Source organism: Dermacentor albipictus, chromosome 8 (genome assembly GCF_038994185.2).
Source record: "Dermacentor albipictus isolate Rhodes 1998 colony chromosome 8, USDA_Dalb.pri_finalv2, whole genome shotgun sequence".
Lineage (NCBI taxonomy): Eukaryota > Metazoa > Arthropoda > Arachnida > Ixodida > Ixodidae > Dermacentor > Dermacentor albipictus.
In genome coordinates this window covers 62,982,194-63,003,299 of record NC_091828.1, presented here as the reverse complement: position 1 = coordinate 63,003,299, position 21,106 = coordinate 62,982,194, and the positions used below count along the sequence as shown (strand labels likewise).

Genomic DNA, 21,106 nt, shown 5'->3' with positions numbered 1-21,106 from the left:
TTAGACCTTGTACTAGACACTAAACGAATAATTGATATGCATGTGAAGTAACTCTTTTATGAAAGAAGTATGTATTACCGATGTGAAAGTAAATAAGGAATATTTATAGTTTTCCGTATGCCCTGATTATGATTTTCAGCCTCCTTGGGGGCACTTCTACAGAGCGACAGGAAGGCGATCGAAGAGAAAACGAGAAGGAAATGTGGAGTGGCACTACCTTGGAATTTGGCTTTCTCTAGGGACCTTGCTCCAGATTTGGGGCATGGTTGCTTCAGCAGCAGGCGCGAGACGGAGCTTATCGCGCCATATCAGAAAGCTCTATTTTAGGCCACCCTTCTACGTCGCAGGAGAGTTCCACTACGAGCCCCGCGTCACAGTGCTGTACAACGTATTGTCGGACGGTCACTTTCGGTGATATCACTGCCAACGTGTGCTGACTGGCTGGACTGGCGAACGCACTGAAAATTTTACAACGCGCCGTGTAGTATCGCCAAAAGTTAAAACAAAAAATTAATTTTAAGTTTTTCCGACGCGAACCGACAATATGATCAAGACACTTGCTGTAGTGATGGACTCCGAATAAATTTTGACCACCAGGACGTAAGAACGAGAAGAACGCTGGCGCACCATGTATTGAGTACTTCACGTGTACTCAATACATGGTGCGCCAGCGTTCTTCTCGTTCTTTCTGCCACCAGAAGGCAATTGCCACGGTAGGAATTTTAGGCCACGCCTTCTGACTTAGCAGCGTGACGTCAAACCCGCTAAGCCAACACTGCAGGGCACGTCGCCGAAAGTGATCCTCATAGAATACGGCCGAAAACGCCGCCAGAGAGAACGGACTTGCCGCTGTCTGAGGAAGCGGGGACAGGGGGTCAGTCTCGTAACCCCCTGCACCACTATAAAATTTAACCAATTTTACCATGAATATTACCAATGTTACGAGGACACAATAAAATTTTATCTCTCTCTGAGAATGCGTCCTGCATGAGGCGATCAAAAACTGAACGAATAATTTTAGTACAGTTATTTTGAAATGTGGAAACGTGTAGGTTAATTTTGTGATGATTCTATCAAACTTTCCATTGTAAACGTTGTGGGTTTCTCACACCCACGCCCAGTTTTAGCGGTGGCGCCCCACTCGCGGTGGCTCGCGGTGAGGGCGGAGCTAGTGACGCCACGGAGCGGCCCTTGGTGGCTACTGCCGTGGCGGTAATGACTCTCATGCTCTTGGGATAAAGGAACGACAACACAGTAGTGCAAACAATCACAAGGGCATTTATTGCACCTTTCATAGATCAATGCCTGCTAGCCGAGTTGCTATCCACAAAATATGCCGATGGGAGCGCGAATAATCTAGAAGTCCGGCTCACCGCGACCGGATAGCGAGCGAATATGTTCGCCCCATGCTGGATCCCAACGCCTGGTCGTTCGCGCGTACTGTCACGCGAATGGTGGCGCGTTCGAAGGCGGCCACGCGAGACGGTCTCGCAGAAGCATGGATCGGCGCACGCGCGGCACGGCACGTCCGGCCCGCTTGCTGTCCCGAAATCAAGAGGAACATCTTGTCTCTCGGGGCCCGAGTAACCCCGCCTCTCGGCACGTTAGCAGCTCAACACTCGCGCCATTGCTCGCACTGCGCCCCAACGACATCGACCGCCGCGGGCATCACGCAGGTCACGCGGCGAAGCCGGATTACAGGAGACGCATCAGAATCGTGCATCCCCAAAACATGTGCCGTAATGTTTGTAACTAAAAGGTAATCATTATAAGTATTTAGTTTGGTGAATGGACCCCTTTGGTTTTTAGCCCGGGGATATTATTCATCTCTTGTTATGTCATTTTAAAATCTTTCCTAAAAAGTGTGTGAAGTAAAAAAAAAAATGGAATTGTATTGTGGTTTTGCCAATCATAGCTAAATGTCACTGTACAAGCCCCAATTTTTTCCTACTTGTCCGTCGGTACATTTAAATGTTGAGATTATCGTCAATACCATTACTGGTAGCATATTCGCTTACAAGTGACCACTAGCTTTTATCTTGTACCTCTAATTCTACTATAAGACTGGAAAAGTGCACGTACACCATACTGTACTAACGTTCACCCATTCCTTATGTTAAACTGTCACTGCCTTTCAGAGATACAAAAATAATTACTTATGATCAAGATCAACCATGTTTTCATTCAGGCTGGGTCACGTTGCCTTAAGTTGCATTTAGCAATTCGCTCATTCTCTCACATGTCGTTACTAGCACACTCATGCTACGCTCAATGAAATTTGGATATCATGCCCTTAAAGAGAGCGAACCTTCATGTTTTCTATTACCTGAGACAAATAATACTCTTACGTGAAGAAACATTCAACGAGTAATGCAAATAAATTAATTCTTCTTTTATTACTAAATGTCAGTGTAGCATTTCAGAACACTAAGTGGATGGGTCATATGGTAAACATCAAACTTTTCGCAAGGATAAAAGTTCGAATGGCTATACCTTTCGCAACCTACACAGTGATCCATGAAATGGTAAACGCCACATCTAAGAAGGAATGGCCATCATTGTGGCTGAGACAAAAATGTTAGGTATAATTATTTTTTTCTAGGACATTGTACAGAGGTTACACGGAAGCATCATCATTCTGCTATCGGCCTAACAACAAAGTGGTTTTGGGGAACAGTGAGTGATCACGCAGCGGGTTATGCAAGCTAATGTTACTAAACACAGTAAATGAAAAATATTTTATTAGGACATCTATTCCACGAGAAGAAATGCCCTTCTTTCAAGGTTTGGCCCCAATATGTGCATGAACGATCGCCAACTGTAGAAAGTTCAACCTGGCTAGTGGTGAACGGGAATGCAGGCGCTGTACCAAAGTATCGTCACAGCGCTACAGAGCTATTTCTCTTGTGCAGGAACCGAGTGGAGCCGATGTACTCACTAGTGTAAATGAAGACATAATATGCCGTAGTCTTTCTAGTAAAACTAAATTTTCTGTACACGGAAAATAGAACGGGTGCTGCGGTAGGTGTCATAGAGCATTTTCAAAATGTCCCAATACGTCAAGTAAAATGGCGCGTGTTTCACTGGCCGTTGTGAAGACTACAGCGTGAGATAAATGAGCTAAATTCTGTATATTTTGGAGACCTGGCGGACCTATAAGTGATCATTCCAAAGCGACGGCGTCCACTTTATGTCCCTAGACGCTTTCTGAAAACATGCAATGACTAATTTTGAACGATTCTTTTATGCTCAGTTATCAAGAAAAAAATGAACTTCCTCTTTTTTATGAATTTCGTCATGGTAGCAGTCCACATGTGCTTTGTTATACTTCTACGAAAAGTGCAAATACTACTGTGCATTTCATTGAAGTGGAATTATGATGTCCATGTTGGCCGAAGTACAAAATTTTTCTTACATGCTAAATATAGACCCACGCTTTCTTCGCAGATGACTTCACGAGGTTCACGAGCGAAGTCAGTGGCCACCAGTACAACAGCGCTGCCTTTGGTCGCTGGCCCAACGGCAGGTCTTTCGGCCAGCGGCGTAACTGTGGGCCATCTGGAAGGCGGCCAAACTGCGGGGCCTCTGGCCGCCGCGACATGGGATATGACCTCTGGTGAAACTGCAAGATCTCTGGCCGTCGAGACCGTTGCGGCACCTCCGTCACCTCCGCCCACGATAGGAACGCGGGAGCAGGCGGAGCAGGTGCTCCAAGCGATACAGGCTGTGCGTATCGCGAAGGATCGGCAGAAACGGAAGAGGAAGAAGCAGAGACGCGAGTACGACCGGCAATCGACGGGAGACGTCTCGTCAGAGCCCACCAATGCCTCTGGGTAAATGTGCGACGAGTAAATTTTACCGCAGCATGTGCAAACGGTGATTTTTTTTCTTGTCGACGTTGCTTACCTTATTTTATGAATCGGTTCTCGAGAGCAGTGGCCCTATCACGCAAAGATATTCCAATCTGTTTTTATTCCAATCTCCTGACGTCAAATTTGCGCGACCACCGACGTAAGCATTGGGCTGTGACCCGCAGGGTTGTCTGAACAGAACCATCAAACTCTCTCCTCATTCATAGGAGGTCACTTTTGTTTGCTTACAAAACGAATAATGCGGCCTACACTCAGTGGCTTGTCTTATCCGATTGGCTGACAAGAGGTGAGGAGCACGCTCAAGTGGAGAGGGGTTCGATGGGGCCGAGCCACTGCACTGAAAATCGATCACCGGATCAAGAGGGTGGTGGCGGCTTCTGCAATTGGTCCGCGTTCCCTTATTTAGCTTGAGGTGGCTAGTCGAAAATCGCGGCGGCGTGCAACGGAAGCTTAAGAATGACGCTAAAACGTATCCTCACCAAAGACGAGTATGCCGAGCGAAGTCATAAGCGTGCCAAAAGTGCTGGAGAGCGTTACACGGCCGCGCTAAAGGTTTTATTGTACGCAAATAAACCAATGCGTTCCGGCAGGTGCGGGTGGCCAGTGCCCGAGTGATCGACGACAGCCATTTTTATTCCTATCGGAGCGGGGCAGCCTGCGGCTATTCAGAAACGAAAATCAGCTTTGTTTGGCATATTATTGCGCCTTTAACGCGCACACGTCACTTTGACGCGGTGAGTTTGCGCGGTTTTGTGGCGTCGCGTGTCAGGCAGATGAAGTGGGTGCAGTCCGAAAACTTTTGACCAATAGCCCAGGCCTGATGATGAAAAGACGTCGAATCAGAAATAAGTATATCTCTTTTGTTCGGTGCAATCATGCATAATCAGAATGTACACGTCCTATCAGGTCGGGAGCTATCGCGGTTTGCGTGACGTGGCGTGACTGAGAGGTGAATTGGGGGTGGCCCAAAAAGTTTTTCACCAATGGCCGAGGGCTGATTGCAGAATTGGAATAGAAAAGCTTGGAATAGTGTTACGTTATAGGCGCCCAGATTCGATAATCAACTGACCTGTTCCTTCTTGTAGGGTTCACAGTTAGCCTTGGAGAGCTCACGTTCAAGTTGCAGCAGGAGTCGCTAACGAACTTACCTGTTTTGGTGAATTATTTGAATCCGGCAATTGAAGCTGACGTGCGGCCATTCGCGTTCTGTGTAAGATGGTCAATTGGGTAGGAAATTGCGAAACTTGAGGCAGTTTTAAATGGCCTCGCACTATTGCCGTAGCCGTCGTCAATGTTTATAGAAATATTCCTGCCGCCTTTGATGATTGGTCTCGTCTTTGTTAAGCCTGCATCATATGTCAGACATTTAAATTTCATGTATTAGGGGATTGATGCTGCTTGAGTGTCGGTATGCATTATTCATTGTACGTACTTACTAAAGTCAGCATAGCGCTACTTGTATAAGAATGTGTTTTCTTTTAAACTTGGGAGCCTTAATATTAGCAATGCCTAGTGGCTATCGGTATACAAGTCGTATACCAACAGAAATTCCTGCGCGAGTGGCCGGTCGTGGAACTTTGCGTGTATTCGTGGGCTTCTTTCGCGCTCGGAAACACACTTTTATGCTGCATCTATTGAGCAACAGGAAGCTGTATCGGAAGTTTTTCATGTTCAATTTCAATTCAATTCAATTCAGTTTATTTTTCATTGATAATAATTTGTACAAAGGAACTGTTGGGCCTGTAGCCAAAGGCTAGTGTAGGCCCATAGTCATATTTGTAGTAGCAGCTACAATGTCATGCGCTTATCTAGTTTTTTAATGATACAACCTAATATAGTTAGGTGGATACATGCAATCAAAAACATTACAAAAGAAAAACAGTGCATATCAATCAATGGTAATAAAACAGAACTGTCAGGAGAATACATGCACATACACAATGAAAAAACCGAGATAGCATATTATACGTAGAAGTGACACATTTGCAAGGGTCTGTGTTGAAGTGTTTAGGCTTTCTGAAAAGATTCAGCACAGTATGAAACAGGTGGAGAACCAGACTGACAAAAAATCACGTACTTTTTGATAGGTATAGCTTTTTAACAGTAGACACGATGTTGTTGGCCATTTTTACCTCAAGAGGTACTGTATTCCAAATTTTAGCACCATGAAACTCAAGTAGTCGTTGGCCATACGTGTTACGAGCGATTGGTAGGTTAAAATTTATATTTGTTGCACCCCTTGTATTGCGATTAGGTGTAACAAACAGGCTTGGTGATAATGAGTGATTCCCATGTAAGATATTGTTAATCAAAATTGCAACTTTCATTTCGCATGCTAGAGATAAAGGTAATATACCGAGACGACAGAACAGCATGTCAGTATTATCATGTGGGCTTGTGTATGTCATAATGCGCAAGGCCCTTTTCTGTAACCGAAAAACGGGATCTATGTATGTTTTATATGTGCTTGACCATGATTCAGAACAATATGTGATGTGACAGTGAAATATGGAAAAGTAAACAACTTTAAGTACGCTAGGGTCAAGATATTCCCTGCATTTTATTAATAAATAGCAAGCCGAAGCTAATTTCGCGCATATACTAGATATATGTGGTCTCCAGTTCAAGTTGCAGTCCAATAATACCCCTAAATATTTTATGTGATCGAGCTGTTCTATTGTTCCACCTAGAAGGTGAATTTGCATGCCAATTGTGTCACCCCTGGAATAACGGGAGTTGAATACTATGTATTTTGTCTTATCTCTGTTAAGTGTTAATTTATTACAAGCAAACCAAGTTGATATGTTGGATAACTCGCTGTTTATAGTGTTCTGCAATATTCCAGGAGATTTACCTGAAAATAATAGCGTGGTATCGTCAGCGTACATGATACATTTTGGTGACTTTAGTATTGTTGGGAGGTCGTTTACATACAGCGAGAACAGTATGGGCCCCAATACTGATCCTTGCGGAACTCCTGTGACTATAGTAGTATACTGGGAAACAAAGGAGCCAAATTTTACATATTGTTTTCGACCATTTAGGTAGCTTGAAAAGAGGTCCATTGTCATTTCGATAAAACCATAAGTTCGTAATTTTTTTAGAAGTATGGAATGACAGACCGTGTCAAATGCTTTCTTTAAATCTAAAAATAATCCTACGGCAATCTCGTTTTTGTGTAGGGCTGTGTTTATACTCTGGGTTAATTCTAACACTGCTGAAGACGTTGATCGATTGGCTCTAAATCCATGTTGGCAATCTGTTAGAAGGTTGTTTTCGTTTAGGTAGTGCTTCAGTTGAGCCGCGATTACCTTTTCAAATACAGTATTTATTATGCTAAGCACAGAGATAGGCCGATAGCTTCCAGGGTCATTGACGTCACCATTTTTATATATAGGAGAAACTCTTGCTATCTTTAATATATCAGGGTATGTGCCTCGAGTTATACAGTTATTAATTATTTTAGTGAGTACTGGCACAAGGATATCCATATTGTCTTTCAATGCTTTTACAGTAATGCCATCGTGGCCAGTAGCTTTGTAGCAAGGCATGCCTAATATTATTGAGGTTATGGTATGCTCGTCCACTTGAACCAAGGAAAAACATGCATGGATGATGGAGCAATCGACATTGCTTTCAGTAACTGGAATACGCTCCGCTAGTTTTGGGCCAATGCTAGTAAAATACGCATTAAAAGTGTCGGCGCACTTGGCATCGACATGTTCAGGAGCGATTGGTTTTTTATTTGGTTTATCAATTACTGCTTTTATAATTTCCCACATTTTTTTGGTATTGCCTTGTGCTTGTTTTATTAGGAATGCGTTGTATTCTTTTTTCCGCCTCCGGATAACAGCTACTACGTGGTTACGAGATATTCGATAATTTTGCAAATAATAGGTGTTATCTCTATGTTTTTTCCATTTTTGGTACCACCAGTCCTTTTCTTTTATTGCTGTAAGTATGGTGTTATTCATCCATGGGCACAAAGGTTCCTCGTATTTGTTTTGTTTATATGTGGTACTCTGAGATATCATGTGGGCTAATGCATTTGTAAAGTTTGCGCATTCGATATGAGAGTCACTGCTAAATTCATCATGAAATTCCTTTTCTTTAATTTTTTGTCGCAGTATTTTGTAATTAATCCTGCGATTTGCCAAGGTAGTCTTTTTTGCAATGGTATTATTTGCGCTGTGTAATAACGCAAAAATAGGGCAGTGGTCCGTGAGACTCGTATCGTATACGCCAGAACGTATGTTATCACTGTTACACAATACATGGTCTATAGTTGTGGATGCCCTTGGTGACAACCTAGTAGGCTCTTGGATTGTATTTTTGAAGTTGTATGAATCCAGTAGGTGCGTGTATTCACAATTCGTGTCTTTGCTGATATCAATGTTAAAGTCGCCAACAATAGTGATGGTACCATAGCTCTTACTGCTTAGGGTGGAAAGGATAGATTCCAACGATTGATAAAAAACGGGCAGACTCGAGTTTGGTGGCCGGTATATTGTACCAACAACTATGCGTGAATCTAAAAGAACAAAGAGAGATTCAACCGTATTGTTACTTATTTCAGTATTGGTGATTATCCTAAAGGGTACTGTCTGCGTGGTTAGTAGAGCCACTCCACCCCCACGAGATACTGTATTCCTGGGATTGCTTACAAGACTGTATCCCGGAATTGAGATGTGCTCACCTTCTTTTAACCAAGTTTCCGTTAAGCCAATTACATCAAAGGTAAAATTATGCTGTGCTAAAAAGGAACACAATGTATCTTTGTTTCTTCGAAAACTTCGAATGTTACAGTGAAGTATCGATATACCCTGGGTTTTGTGGAATTCCCGTTCAACATCACGGATTGAGAACGCCATGATTGGTGTGGCAAGCAAGACTTAGCACTAGAGGCTCTAAACTACCTTTTTCAGGTCGTCTTCAGAAATGATGTGCAAGACACGAGAATTCTCGGTTTTCCGCATTAGAATTTTGGCCTGGGATACCCATACATACTTCCAATTTTTCTCTCTTCTCGCTTGGCGAGCTTTTGCGAGAAGAATCTTATTCTCTTGGCAGAGGTGTTCATTATTGAATATAGGCTCATTCTTTTGGAAGCCAAGGGCTGATGTAGACAATCTCTCTTTCTTGGCATTCTTTATCATTTTGTCTCGGACTGCAATGGATGTAAACCTTACCAAAATATTCTGTTGAGCCTTGTTTTTGGTCGGAACTCGATGCACTACATCGATATCTTCGGTACGAAGTTCCATCTTCAAGCAAGTCGCTATGTTTTGCATCATGTCTGGCAGCGATTCGTCTGCCGACACTGGAACATTTCTTATTTCCAAGTTGTTTCGACGACTGTACTGCTTGAGCTCGATTATTTCCTGTCGCATTTCCCTCACTTCCCCCTGCAACTGGTGCACATCGCCAATAATACTAGCCTGCTGGTGTTTCACTTCTGATAGTTCGCGGTGCACGTTGTGTACGTCAGTCCTTAGTTGCTCAAATGTCCTATTCATTACATCCATGGATGTCTTAATGTCCTGCATGTCCCTCTGGGACTGTTTGTTGTCTGCTACTAAGCTTCTTATGTCAGCTCTGATGCTTGTTGTGATACTTTCCAGCTTTGAGGTTATGTCAAGCAAGACTTTAGCTAGTTCTTTAATGGTACCCGGCGGTTTGTCCGCAAGAACCTGTCCAAATGATTTCAGCGGATTTTCACCCATTACAATTTCCCTACAACAGAGCAACAATGCAACAATGCAGGGCGATCCAGCAGCTATAATTTGAACTCGAGATGAACGTTTGAACGCTTACGTACCTGCAAAGATGCAAGGTCCGGGTTTAGTACGTGGCAGGTGCTACTTGCTGCCTGGATCGCTCTGAAGTGATGCTGGCTCCATCCAGACAGGGCTCTTATAGCAAAGCCAAGGTGCGTCGTTTGCCGGAATAGCCGCTGCGCGCACCAGCTCCTGTGATGACAGCGCGATCAGCCGTTCGGGCGATAGGTCCGTCTTAGGCCACCAGTGAAGTCACCCTCTTCTTAAGCAATCTTTCGCAGATATGCCTCACAGCTGCGCCGTCAGAAGAGGATTCAGCAGTCACGGCGACGCTAGATCCGTGTTGATCCGCTCACTGGGAAATGCTGCAAAGATGCAAGGTCCGGGTTTAGTACGTGGCAGGTGCTACTTGCTGCCTGGATCGCTCTGAAGTGATGCTGGCTCCATCCAGACAGGGCTCTTATAGCAAAGCCAAGGTGCGTCGTTTGCCGGAATAGCCGCTGCGCGCACCAGCTCCTGTGATGACAGCGCGATCAGCCGTTCGGGCGATAGGTCCGTCTTAGGCCACCAGTGAAGTCACCCTCTTCTTAAGCAATCTTTCGCAGATATGCCTCACAGCTGCGCCGTCAGAAGAGGATTCAGCAGTCACGGCGACGCTAGATCCGTGTTGATCCGCTCACTGGGAAATGCTGCAAAGATGCAAGGTCCGGGTTTAGTACGTGGCAGGTGCTACTTGCTGCCTGGATCGCTCTGAAGTGATGCTGGCTCCATCCAGACAGGGCTCTTATAGCAAAGCCAAGGTACGTCGTTTGCCGGAATAGCCGCTGCGCGCACCAGCTCCTGTGATGACAGCGCGATCAGCCGTTCGGGCGATAGGTCCGTCTTAGGCCACCAGTGAAGTCACCCTCTTCTTAAGCAATCTTTCGCAGATATGCCTCACAGCTGCGCCGTCAGAAGAGGATTCAGCAGTCACGGCGACGCTAGATCCGTGTTGATCCGCTCACTGGGAAATGCTGCAAAGATGCAAGGTCCGGGTTTAGTACGTGGCAGGTGCTACTTGCTGCCTGGATCGCTCTGAAATATATCTCTACAACTTTCTCATTGACACTTTTCATCTGATTATAGCACTTCAGAAGTTGATTAATTAATTAAGACCAATTATCAAATTAGGCGGCATGAAAAAAATACATCTCCAAGCGACGGCTAACAACCCTACCTTGGTTCTGTCCAGTTACGTGGCATTCGCATATATTTAAACTGTGGGTAAACTTAGCTGAGACACCCTGCACATCTATATTGATGCGTGCTTTAGGTCGACGGACAAATCCAATAGAACAATATTATTCTCACGAACTAATCTCCTTAATTGATATTTTTGCGAAATGCTGCGGCGATTATTTATATAATTGCTTTCTCCGATCACCTAATATACATATCGTAACATTTGTAGCAGGTGAGAGAATTTTTTTAATCGCTACCGTGGAGAACGCAAAAATTGTTTTAAGTACAACCGCTCAACCAATTTGAATAACATTTGATATATAAAATAGAGTGCTATGTTAGAGTGACTATGAAGACGAAGTCATATTTTCCGGGAATTTCTCGTATAAGTACCAGAATGATGGTAAGTTTCCAAAAAAGAAAAGCATGAAATTTACAAATCTCTAACTCTGCATGAAAACAAACACGCTGTCGTGTAAACTGCCTCCGTTGGAGGTTCTAAAGCAGAAAAATTTGATATATGAAATTATAGCTCACATGAGCTGCCATAATGTCTGCGATGGTTTTGAAGAAGTGTTGCTCAGAAATAATTGAAATATGTGAAAGCGCTGTATGACGCTTCAAAATTATCGATTTAGGTGTATTATTAGGGGCCGTTTACTCGATTGTGATATCCTTATTGCAGAGCTATGGAATTGGAAACTTGATAGCCAATATATTTTTATTTTGGAATTAAAAAAGAAACAAACACAACTGGCACCTTGAATAAAAGCATTCCTTGCTACTCCCACTAGTGACAGCTGTACTTATTTATCTTTTTCGGCGGACCGGTTTTCTCTCGTATAACAAACGTTATCGCTCAGTGCGGGACACGTTCTCATTTATCGGAGGTTTGTCGAACGTTATCGATGTTTCTACCCGGTGTCGTCACAGAATCTTGTGTAATCTGATTGCATGTGCGACGTGAATTGCGTAGAATTTTGTGGAAGACACTCGGGCACCAGCGACTACTCTGAAATGTCTGATGGCTCGCGCATAAAAGCCGACGCTCTTGACCGGCAGATCAGATTTTCCACGATCGCCGACTGTGTTCGCCGCTACCCTTGTGCTTTGAGTCTAACTTGCTTGTGTGGGCACAGGCTCGCCGAATAAAGAGTTAGTGTCGTCGTTCACAGTACTGCTAATGTGTCCTTTGCCGTCACTACTACGCGACACTATGCATTATCTTTTGCTTCAAAGCGCACCAAGCCTTATCAAGATCGGTGCAGTAGTAGCCGGTCGGTGGTAAACGATAGAAGTGATGGGGTGCGCTCGTCACCAAGATTCTGTGCCTGCCCCTCACAGTAATATGGCGCTGTGAACCATTTCTATCTCGCCAAAAAATCGTGTCGTACGATTCGACAGGTTCAATGCGTGAACAAATCTTACGGTTTCTCTGCGATGTCAACCGTGGTGGCTGATCGAGGCGCTCATCGCTGAAATTTGCGGAGCGTCTGTTGTCGTGGCGGGTAATTCTACCTTGCTCGCCCACGAAAGCGTTGCTTCAACGTTTGCCACAGAGAGTGAGATCTTTAATTTTTTCTCGTTGATCCTACACGTTGCAAGGTCGGGTCGCTTGGGTAACTGACAGCATACTACCGTCTTCCCACTACTCTCCAAAAACAAAGCATCAATAAAAATTGGCGTGTCCTTTGGCCTGCAAAAACACCCACTTATAAATTTGGTGGTGGCCATTACTGAAATTTGAGCCTACTATTATCAGCATGCAGAGGGGCGCCATTCCTGTTTTTTTTTGCGTCGCATATGGCACAAAATGTTTTGTTTACTACTCGGAAAGTTGCCGATTATTATTGGGAATATAATTGCGGTTGCAGCATCATGCAATTGCAAACTTGCATCTTTACTTGCATTGTGAATGGTTTAATTAAAACTTATTTCCTGAAGAAGTTTCTTTTCTCACTTTTTTTTTCAGAGACAAGCTGGAAGTACAATTCGTGAGCATAGAGCAGTGAGTATTAGCCTTACGCAATAGCCTTACGTGCTATTGTGCTTAATATTATTAACGGTATTAATGTTAAAACGACTTTAGAGTACCTCCATGCTACTTTCAGGGTAGGGGGTCTCTGCTTATCACTGGCCGAAACCGAGTAAATCCGAAGAAATACTAATTACAGTGACGTTTGTCAAGTTCCGCTACACAAACTTTCACATGGCAAATTATTGAGATAAATCTTTGTGGCCTGTTTCACTACAGTTGCTGTTGGAACTTGCGTGTGTGCATTAGCGACAGTCTTGCAAAATCAAAGCCACCGAAATGTCAATCCTTCCAGGCATTTGGTGATGACTGACGTCACCTGAGGGAGCTACCTGTGCGTTTTGTTATCTCCCCAGAGAACAAAGAGCCTGCATTGAATTTCGTCAAATATTAAAAATTGCTAGCTGCCTCAGTAAATGAACAACATTGAATAAGCGACGTCGGCAGACCATTGATTATGAGGTTCTATTTGCTGCTGTTGTGAAACCATAAATAAGTGACTACAGTGAGGGGACCCATCAGTAGAGTGTAGTCGCAACACCATTCTGACAGGGCAGCAGCCGACAATACAGAGCCCTTTAGTAGTGGCTCTTCCCATTCGTGATTCCTGATGCTTGAATGATAGCAGTGAGTTCGCGGCTGCGAAGTGCTCGGTCCGAGCCTGCCGCACGCTTGTAGCCATTTTTCGGTATTTCCCGAATCAGGGCGTTTTTGTTTTGATATACTAGCATCAGGAAGTTCAAAGTGCAAAAAGTGTATGCCAGCATGTGACGAATAGGAATCCAGTCACGTGATTGATATGTGTGTATATATATATACATATATATATATATATATATATATATATATATATATATATATATATATATATATATATATATATATATATATATATATATATATATATATATATATATATACACGCCTCAATACCTGAATTGTTAAGGGCATCACACAAATAATGTGTAGACGGTGGCTTCTCTCCCACTTGCGGCCATTTGTTTCGTCATCCGCTATTATTTCAATTTTTTATTGTTTTAGTGCGATGAAGCGCTACACGTATTTTCTGCTATGCGGTACTTCGTCATTAGTTGTTGGTTTCTTAGAGTTTTGCTAATAAAATTGGGTCCCTTCTGTTTTATTTCCACTGACATGCCCCCCCCCCCACCATTATATATGTCCACATATATATATATATATATATATATATATATATATATATATATATATATATATATATAGACAGAGAGAGAGAGAGAAATGATTAGAAAATGAAAGATTCATTACTGATAGTTTGACGAATAAATGTAGGACCCCTAGATTTGCTATCTTCTAATTCATAAGACAGCGTACATATTCATTCTGGGCACCTTTGCGTGACATAGTGATAAATAGGCAACTGAAGATATTTAAAAATTATTGGTCCATTAGCTTAATACCGGTATTGTATAAAATATTCGCCAAGACAATTTCCAATGGAAGGCAACACATCGGTCAAGCAAGAGAACCGGGTGGCTTCAGGAAGGAATACTGCACAATAGATCACATCCATGTCAGCCTCTCCATATGGCTTTCATTTAATACGAAAAGGCATTTGTTTCAGTAGAGGTACTAGTAGTCATAGAGGCAATGGGTAATTAATAAGTATAGGAAGCTTACGTAAATATCTTGTAAAATATCTAAAAAAATTCCACAGCTACCTTAATTATACACAACTAGAAAGACACCTATAAAGAATGCGGCCGGACAAGGCCACACAATCTTTACAATGATATTCACTGCGTGTTTGGAAGAAGTATTCAAGCTGTTAAACTTGGAAGGCTTAGTCATGAGGATCAACGGTGAATTTTTCAGCAACGTTTGGTTTGGAAGTGACATTGTACTGTTCAGCAACACTGCCGATGAATTACAACAAATGATTTAAGACCTTAGCAGAGAAAGTGTAAAAGTGGGGTTGAAGATTAATATGCAGAAGATAAAGATAATGGTCAATAGCCTGGAAAGGGAACAAGAGTTGAGGATCACCAGTCAGCCTCTAGAGTCTGTGCTGAAGTAAGTTTATGGAAGTCAATAACTCTCAGGGGACCCTGATCACGAGAAGAATATTTACCGAAGAATAAAGATAGCTTGGAGTGCATACGGCAAGCATTGCCAGATCCTAACTGGGACTTTACGACTGTCATTGCGAAAAAAAATTTACAGTCACTGAATTCTAGCAGTACTAAGGCACGGGGCAGAAATTTGGAGAGAAAGCAGCTCTATAATAAGATCAGGAACAGGCATAGAGCGGTATACCGAAAAATGTTAGGAGTAATGTTAAGAGACAGGACGAGAGCGGTGTGGATCAGAGAGCAAGCAAGGACAGCGAATATTAGAATTCACATTGAGAGAAAAAGTGCAGCTGGGCAGGCCACGTAATGTGTAGGATGGGTAATCTCTACAATGGATCACATCCACGTCAATCAGCCGCTCCATATGTCTTTCATTAAATACGAAAAGGCAGTTTCAGTAAAGATACTAGTAGTCATAGAGGAATTAGAGGTATAGAACGGGTGCCAAGAGAAGAAGGGTAGTGGAGTCAAGAACGGCAGGAAAATAGGTGTGGTGATGAAATTAAGAAATTCGCAAGCGCAAGTTTGAATCGGTTGGCGCAGGAAAAGGGTAATTGTAAATCGCAGCGAGAGGCCTTCGTCCTGCAGTGCAAATAAAGATGTGCTGATGATGGTGAGGGGAATGAAGAATGCACTGGTAAACGCTCAGAGAAACATCAATCATTTCACAACAGTTTATGGTATGAAATCGGATGTGGAAACTCTTAACAGGCTACCACTGGGCGCGTGCTGTGCCTAGTAATGTGATATCGCTCTGCGGTCATTCCGTGCCACCTGTCGGATCAACGGAACTCGAATAACTACGATTTCGTTCTCCAAAATTTAAGACCTTCGGCATCACACAAAATACAATTCCTTACAATATTTTTCCAGAAGTAAGTTTCATGGACCCAAGCAGCTACCTCGTATTTGTCTTAAATTACGAAGCTAAGCATTAAAAAATGGATTGCCAAAATAGAAGTTGCTTCATTGTGAGAGGAAAATATTCTATCGGTCTAGAGAAGGCAAACCGCTCACTAAAAATAGCGTACAATCATAATTGGATTAGTAGCTATTACTACGTTTTCACTGTTTGGAAAATATTTACAATTTTTCGTTTTTGGATGGTTTTTTGTGTAATCTCATGAAGCTTAAATTTGACGTCACAAAGCACTTAGTGTCCGTAGTCTAGGGAAAGAATAATTTTAGGGTGACATTGGGAGCAGCAGTGAACAGAACAGACAGAAACGTTTCTGTGCCGAAATAGGGGAACCTACACAGTTGATTCCTTTACCGCTGCAGTGGCTACGAGCAGCTTCAGTCAAGCAGAACTGTTAAAGTTTCTGTCGCCTTCATGTTGCTGACAGCTTTCGCCTTGCTCGGCCGTGAAGCGTGTGTTGCACCGAAACCGGTGTGGTTACTACATACATCCGTGCTCTTAAATTGTTTAGGATTCCGAAAAATTTGTATATAAATCCAGTTTTTCTTTTTTTTCCTCGTCCCTAAAAAGTGCTCCTTCGGATTAAATGGGTGTTTTCTTTTAGCTGCACAAGATTTTTTAAACATTGCCTATATCAAACAGCACAAGTCTAACCCTTGATCTAAATTATTCGATAAGGCGACCACTACATCTACGAGAAATCAAAGTGTTCAATTGAATAGTTAACGTGATTACGCTAATTAAGTTCTCATTATTTAGTATGCGCCCCATATTTCGGTGTATGAACTATAGCCGCAGAGTTTGCATGGCGTATGCACTTGAAACTAATACTGTGGGCAGCACCAGTTCCGAAATATTAATTTGCAAATTGTCTGTCGACACGAATTGTGTTCCAATTACTTTTGTACTTCAATGCATAAAACAGCGGTTTCATGAAAAAGCAGCAATTACAGTGAAGCTGGATGTGCCTACCGTCTCATAGGTATTTCAATTTCCGTGCCTCAAAGCTCCCGCGTGTTCGATAAGGGGGCCAAGCAAACCTGTTAGGCTTGTGTTTACACCTGGCACAGCAAGAGAACAGACAAGGAACCACGGAATACATGGTTTCTTACAATAATTGCTATAGGGAACTGTGGCGCAAGTGCCTATGGGTGCGGCAATGGGAACGGTCGATCTAGCATGAGAATTATGGGAGGGACATGGATATGTGTAAACTTCTTCCTTCTGGCTTCAAACGACTTCGCGACTTTGTAGACTGGCCAATTTCAGCGAAGTACTGCGTAAGAAATAATGAAATAAACAGTATTATCACTGTGCAATGGCAGGATTCCAACAAAGGACGTCGAGCACAGAAGCCCAATATTGAAATCATCACACCACGGACGCACGCATCCACAATTGGCATAGAACCCCCCTATGAATTTCTCGCGGTAAATGCAGCGCGTTGACACACTTGGCTCGTTTCAATTTGGCCACCACGGCAGGTCGAACCGCTGCAATTTGTAGTTTGTTTGTATGGAGTGTGTCTGCAGTTGCGACCATACCGATCAGTGTATACCACAGCTTCCACAAAGCCATTGCGACCGTCCTTACTAAGAGACAATGGGGGATGCAATAAAAGTCTTTGCCACAAGTTTTGTTTCCACTAATTTTAGAGGTCCACTGGTCATCCACCTAATTATCTGCTTTAATAATTACCTCCTTTAAATTATTGTCAATGGTTATTTTGCTACTTCTCATTATATTAAAAAAAACAATGTCTTTCTAAGTTGCCGCTGCTTATAGTATGGAGCATGTTTATAGACACTTTCGTGGGTCCCTCCAGGATATTGTCCACTCTTCAGTGTTATTTGATTCCAAAGATAGATCTGGTACCGGTGGTACCGGGGCTCTCGGTACCACCGGCGCGGCCTACTTGGCAAATGGCCTGTGGCGTTCGACAAGTTCAGACATGACTTGCGGAGCTGCGGGTCTTTCAGCGCAATTTAAGATGGGTGCAGTGCTGTCAACGTACAACATGGAAAGTTGCCCGGAGAAACGTCGCCAAAAGAAGGCCGAGCCGATGTGTAGGTGACGACAGGCCGAATCATAGGAAGCCATTGAGGCTAGTTTGACTGCAGGAGCTGAAGAAAAGCGCTGAAAGTGGGCTGCCCAATCGTAGAAGGAATGCCAACGTCGGATAGCAGTGCAGGCTGAAGCTAAGCAGGCTTTGTGTCAGCAGGACACTGATATGCTTCAGGCTGAAGGCAAGCCGAGAAGGGCTAAGCGTCATGCAGGTACCTAATTACGACGAGCTGAAGCTGTTTTAATGCGGCGCACATGACAAGAGCAAATAGCGAAACGTCGATCCGAAAAGGCCGCAGAGGCGGATTGCTAACGCCTTCTGCTCATTGGAGCAATAAATTCTTTGAAATAAGGTTTACGAAAAGTTTATGCCGGCGCATTTCCTTCAGATCAACGAACAATTTTTACGGCGAAGCTTTATGTGGTTAGCTGATTGGTCTGTCTGTCTGTAGGTCACCTGTACCCTGAAAACTCCTCCTGCGCAACTACATGCGCATGTGCGAAAAATAAAGGCGGAGAAAAAGAGACGCGCCATTAGGCAACGCCACCTAGATTGCACTAGGCCTGTTTACTCCGGTCCATGGCTTCATTACGCCTGGCCCGAAATTTCCTTTTACAAGGTTGCTATGATGAAAGCAGTTAAGTCAAACTCACTGTTGCCTACTCCGAAACATCGCCAATAAATTCTAGGGCATTCGGGCCAGGCAGCGTGACGTCATGGATCTGAGTGAAAAGGTCTTGTGCTATCTAGGTGCTGTTGGATTAGCTACGCCAGCACTGACGTCGTTGCTCTCTGTCGCAGCTGAGCGCGCGCGCAGCAGTTTCTCTCCGACTCCGAAATGGGTATGCCACGTGTCATACGTACTCCTTAGCAGCAGGCACCTTTCGATAAGGAACGCCTCGAGCAGAACCAGGAACGAGCTCGCCTAGGCCGTGCCGAGCTGCAGCCCGGGCACAACAGGCTCGTGCAGCCGAGTGCAAGCAGCAACTGCGTACCGAGGATGCGGCGGCCTACAAAGTCATCATTTAATCAACCGTAGGGAATAACCCATTCATAAACAGCAGGGCCGCACGATTCAGCTTCACTGGTTAACCATCTGTGCAGAGTAGTCGGGCGGCGATTTTTTTGGTGTAGCAGTCCCCTGTAGCATAACACAAGCGCAAACAAAGACTCTCAAGGAAAGGTGAGGAGGGAGATTTTTTGAAATATGCTTATGTGATTGGACAAACTGTTAACTGCTCTAGTTTATGCGTTGATTTGCTACAGATCATGAGATTATTATTGGCTACACCCTATGTAATGCCCAGTACGGTCATTAGACTATGTAAATCAATAAAGATAAATAGGTGCCTCAGGTCCCCCAGCAGGCCAACATTCAAGTTTGTAAGCTCAGAAACTAGTAACCGAAATGTGCGACGTTCTTTTTTGGTAATGTTATGAGATCGCGAATCATTATTTGCTAAGCTATGAACTTCACCGTGATATGGCGTCCCATTCACTCGATCTGTTTCGCTTTTTCTCCCACAGTCAACTCCCAGACACGAGTGATAAATGTGCGGTCACCTGTCTGAGCCTCATCCTCCTGCTAATCTCCGTTGCTCTCCTGGTTATCTTGGCATTTCTCTTCGCGGAAGGCAGTAAGTGAAGTGAAATCGTGTGCCTTTTTTTATGGCAAAGAGCAACAGCGTCAACGCTGCAGGTGACAAGGAAAAATATGTTTAGTACTGTGAGAAAGCCTTGCCGTCACAAACATTGTGCATCATGCAGAGAGTGGGTTAAGAGTGCAATCCGGTTCCAAATACATGGCACTGTGGAACACTGCACTTGTTTAATAAACTGCTCACGAGACCGACTATACAGGGAGACATTGAGTCTATCTGGATCGGTAGCTGCGTTTCCTGGAATACCGAATATTTGACTTTTGCCTTAAGTGAGTGCCCAGAAATGAAGTAAAAGTACATAAGGATGAACAGGGTACCGTGACCGATCTGCCATTTCGACACGTTACCGCCATAGACGTATTACAGTAACTTCGTGGGACAACGAAATTATTTATCCATTAAGGATGGCCAAATTTCTTTCGAAAGTGAGTAGATGTACTCAATTGGTAATTATTAGATACATCTAGTGAAGCATCTCGAAAACACAGATTTAACGCGACATCTAGGACGTTGGACAGTGATGGGTGAAGCTCTTCAAGAAGAAGAAGAAACAAGAACATTACTCATCGTGAAATATTTGCGTCTAAATTGGTACTTCAGGTCAACAGGCTGTATATACTAGCGAAAAGTTATAGTGTTGATAACTACGTGTGCATTCCTTACTTTTCAACTTGCCGTGATTTCCAGTGCTTTCTTAGAGATTTTCACAATTTTCCTGATGAGCATAGTACAATTCAGCCTGCTGATTTTGCTTATTGAAGAGGCGGACGTTGTGGGACAAATCACAATGCGAGAATGGCTCCTTGAAAAAAAAAGCAGGTATATGCAGCCTTGCCGAATCACAGTCCGGTTTCTATTGACGCCGCTTTTTTATACAAAGATACAGAATTAGTTATCACGCAAAAGACTCCATATTTTCAAACGTTATTTGCATCTGACACAGCCTATAGCGCCTTCGAAGACTTGCTGAAGGAACTCTTATCAAATTACGTACATCACCTACGCACATTTAACTGTGTGCAAATCATTCATAATGACTCCCCCGTTATCAGCAAATTTCATTTTGTTGGGTGCTGTATTTTTTTCTTACAGGTACGTAAACTGTAAGATGTGCCTAAAACCCGAATGAAACGCCAGTGCGCGCTTGCACCGGTAATTTGCGACTAAGGCTGTAATTAAGCCTCATGCGTGGAGCTTGGTTTTTGGCTATGCCAAAAACCAAACAACATTTTGCGTCTATTATGAACAACGAGACTTGTTTACGTCACCAAAGAAACTACGGGTGTCGCATACACAACCTATGGAAATAGGAAAATCCGGCGGAACCCATGTCACGATGTCTGTATACGACAACGCGCTTCGTATTGAAACAACACCGCGTATTGCCACCGCCCGAATTCCTTACGTATGACTCGTACACTGCAGCACATGACGCTCTTTTGGCC

General features: G+C 43.5%; 1 protein-coding gene across 16 annotated transcripts in view; it reads left to right on the top strand.

Annotated features, from left to right (window-relative positions):
• LOC135921781 (uncharacterized) overlaps positions 1 to 21,106 on the top strand; it is a 60,914-nt gene that overhangs the window by 17,031 nt on the left and 22,777 nt on the right. For all 16 annotated transcript variants that reach the window (XR_010570627.1, XR_010570628.1, XR_010570629.1 and 13 more), the window contains exons 4-6: positions 3,448 to 3,833; positions 12,843 to 12,878; positions 19,528 to 19,637. Coding sequence is in view for 4 of the 16 variants with exons in the window: in XM_065456099.2 (XP_065312171.1) it covers positions 3,448 to 3,833; positions 12,843 to 12,878; positions 19,528 to 19,637 (532 nt within the window). In the remaining 12 variants the exon portion in view is untranslated. The remainder of the gene's footprint in view (positions 1 to 3,447; positions 3,834 to 12,842; positions 12,879 to 19,527; positions 19,638 to 21,106) is intronic.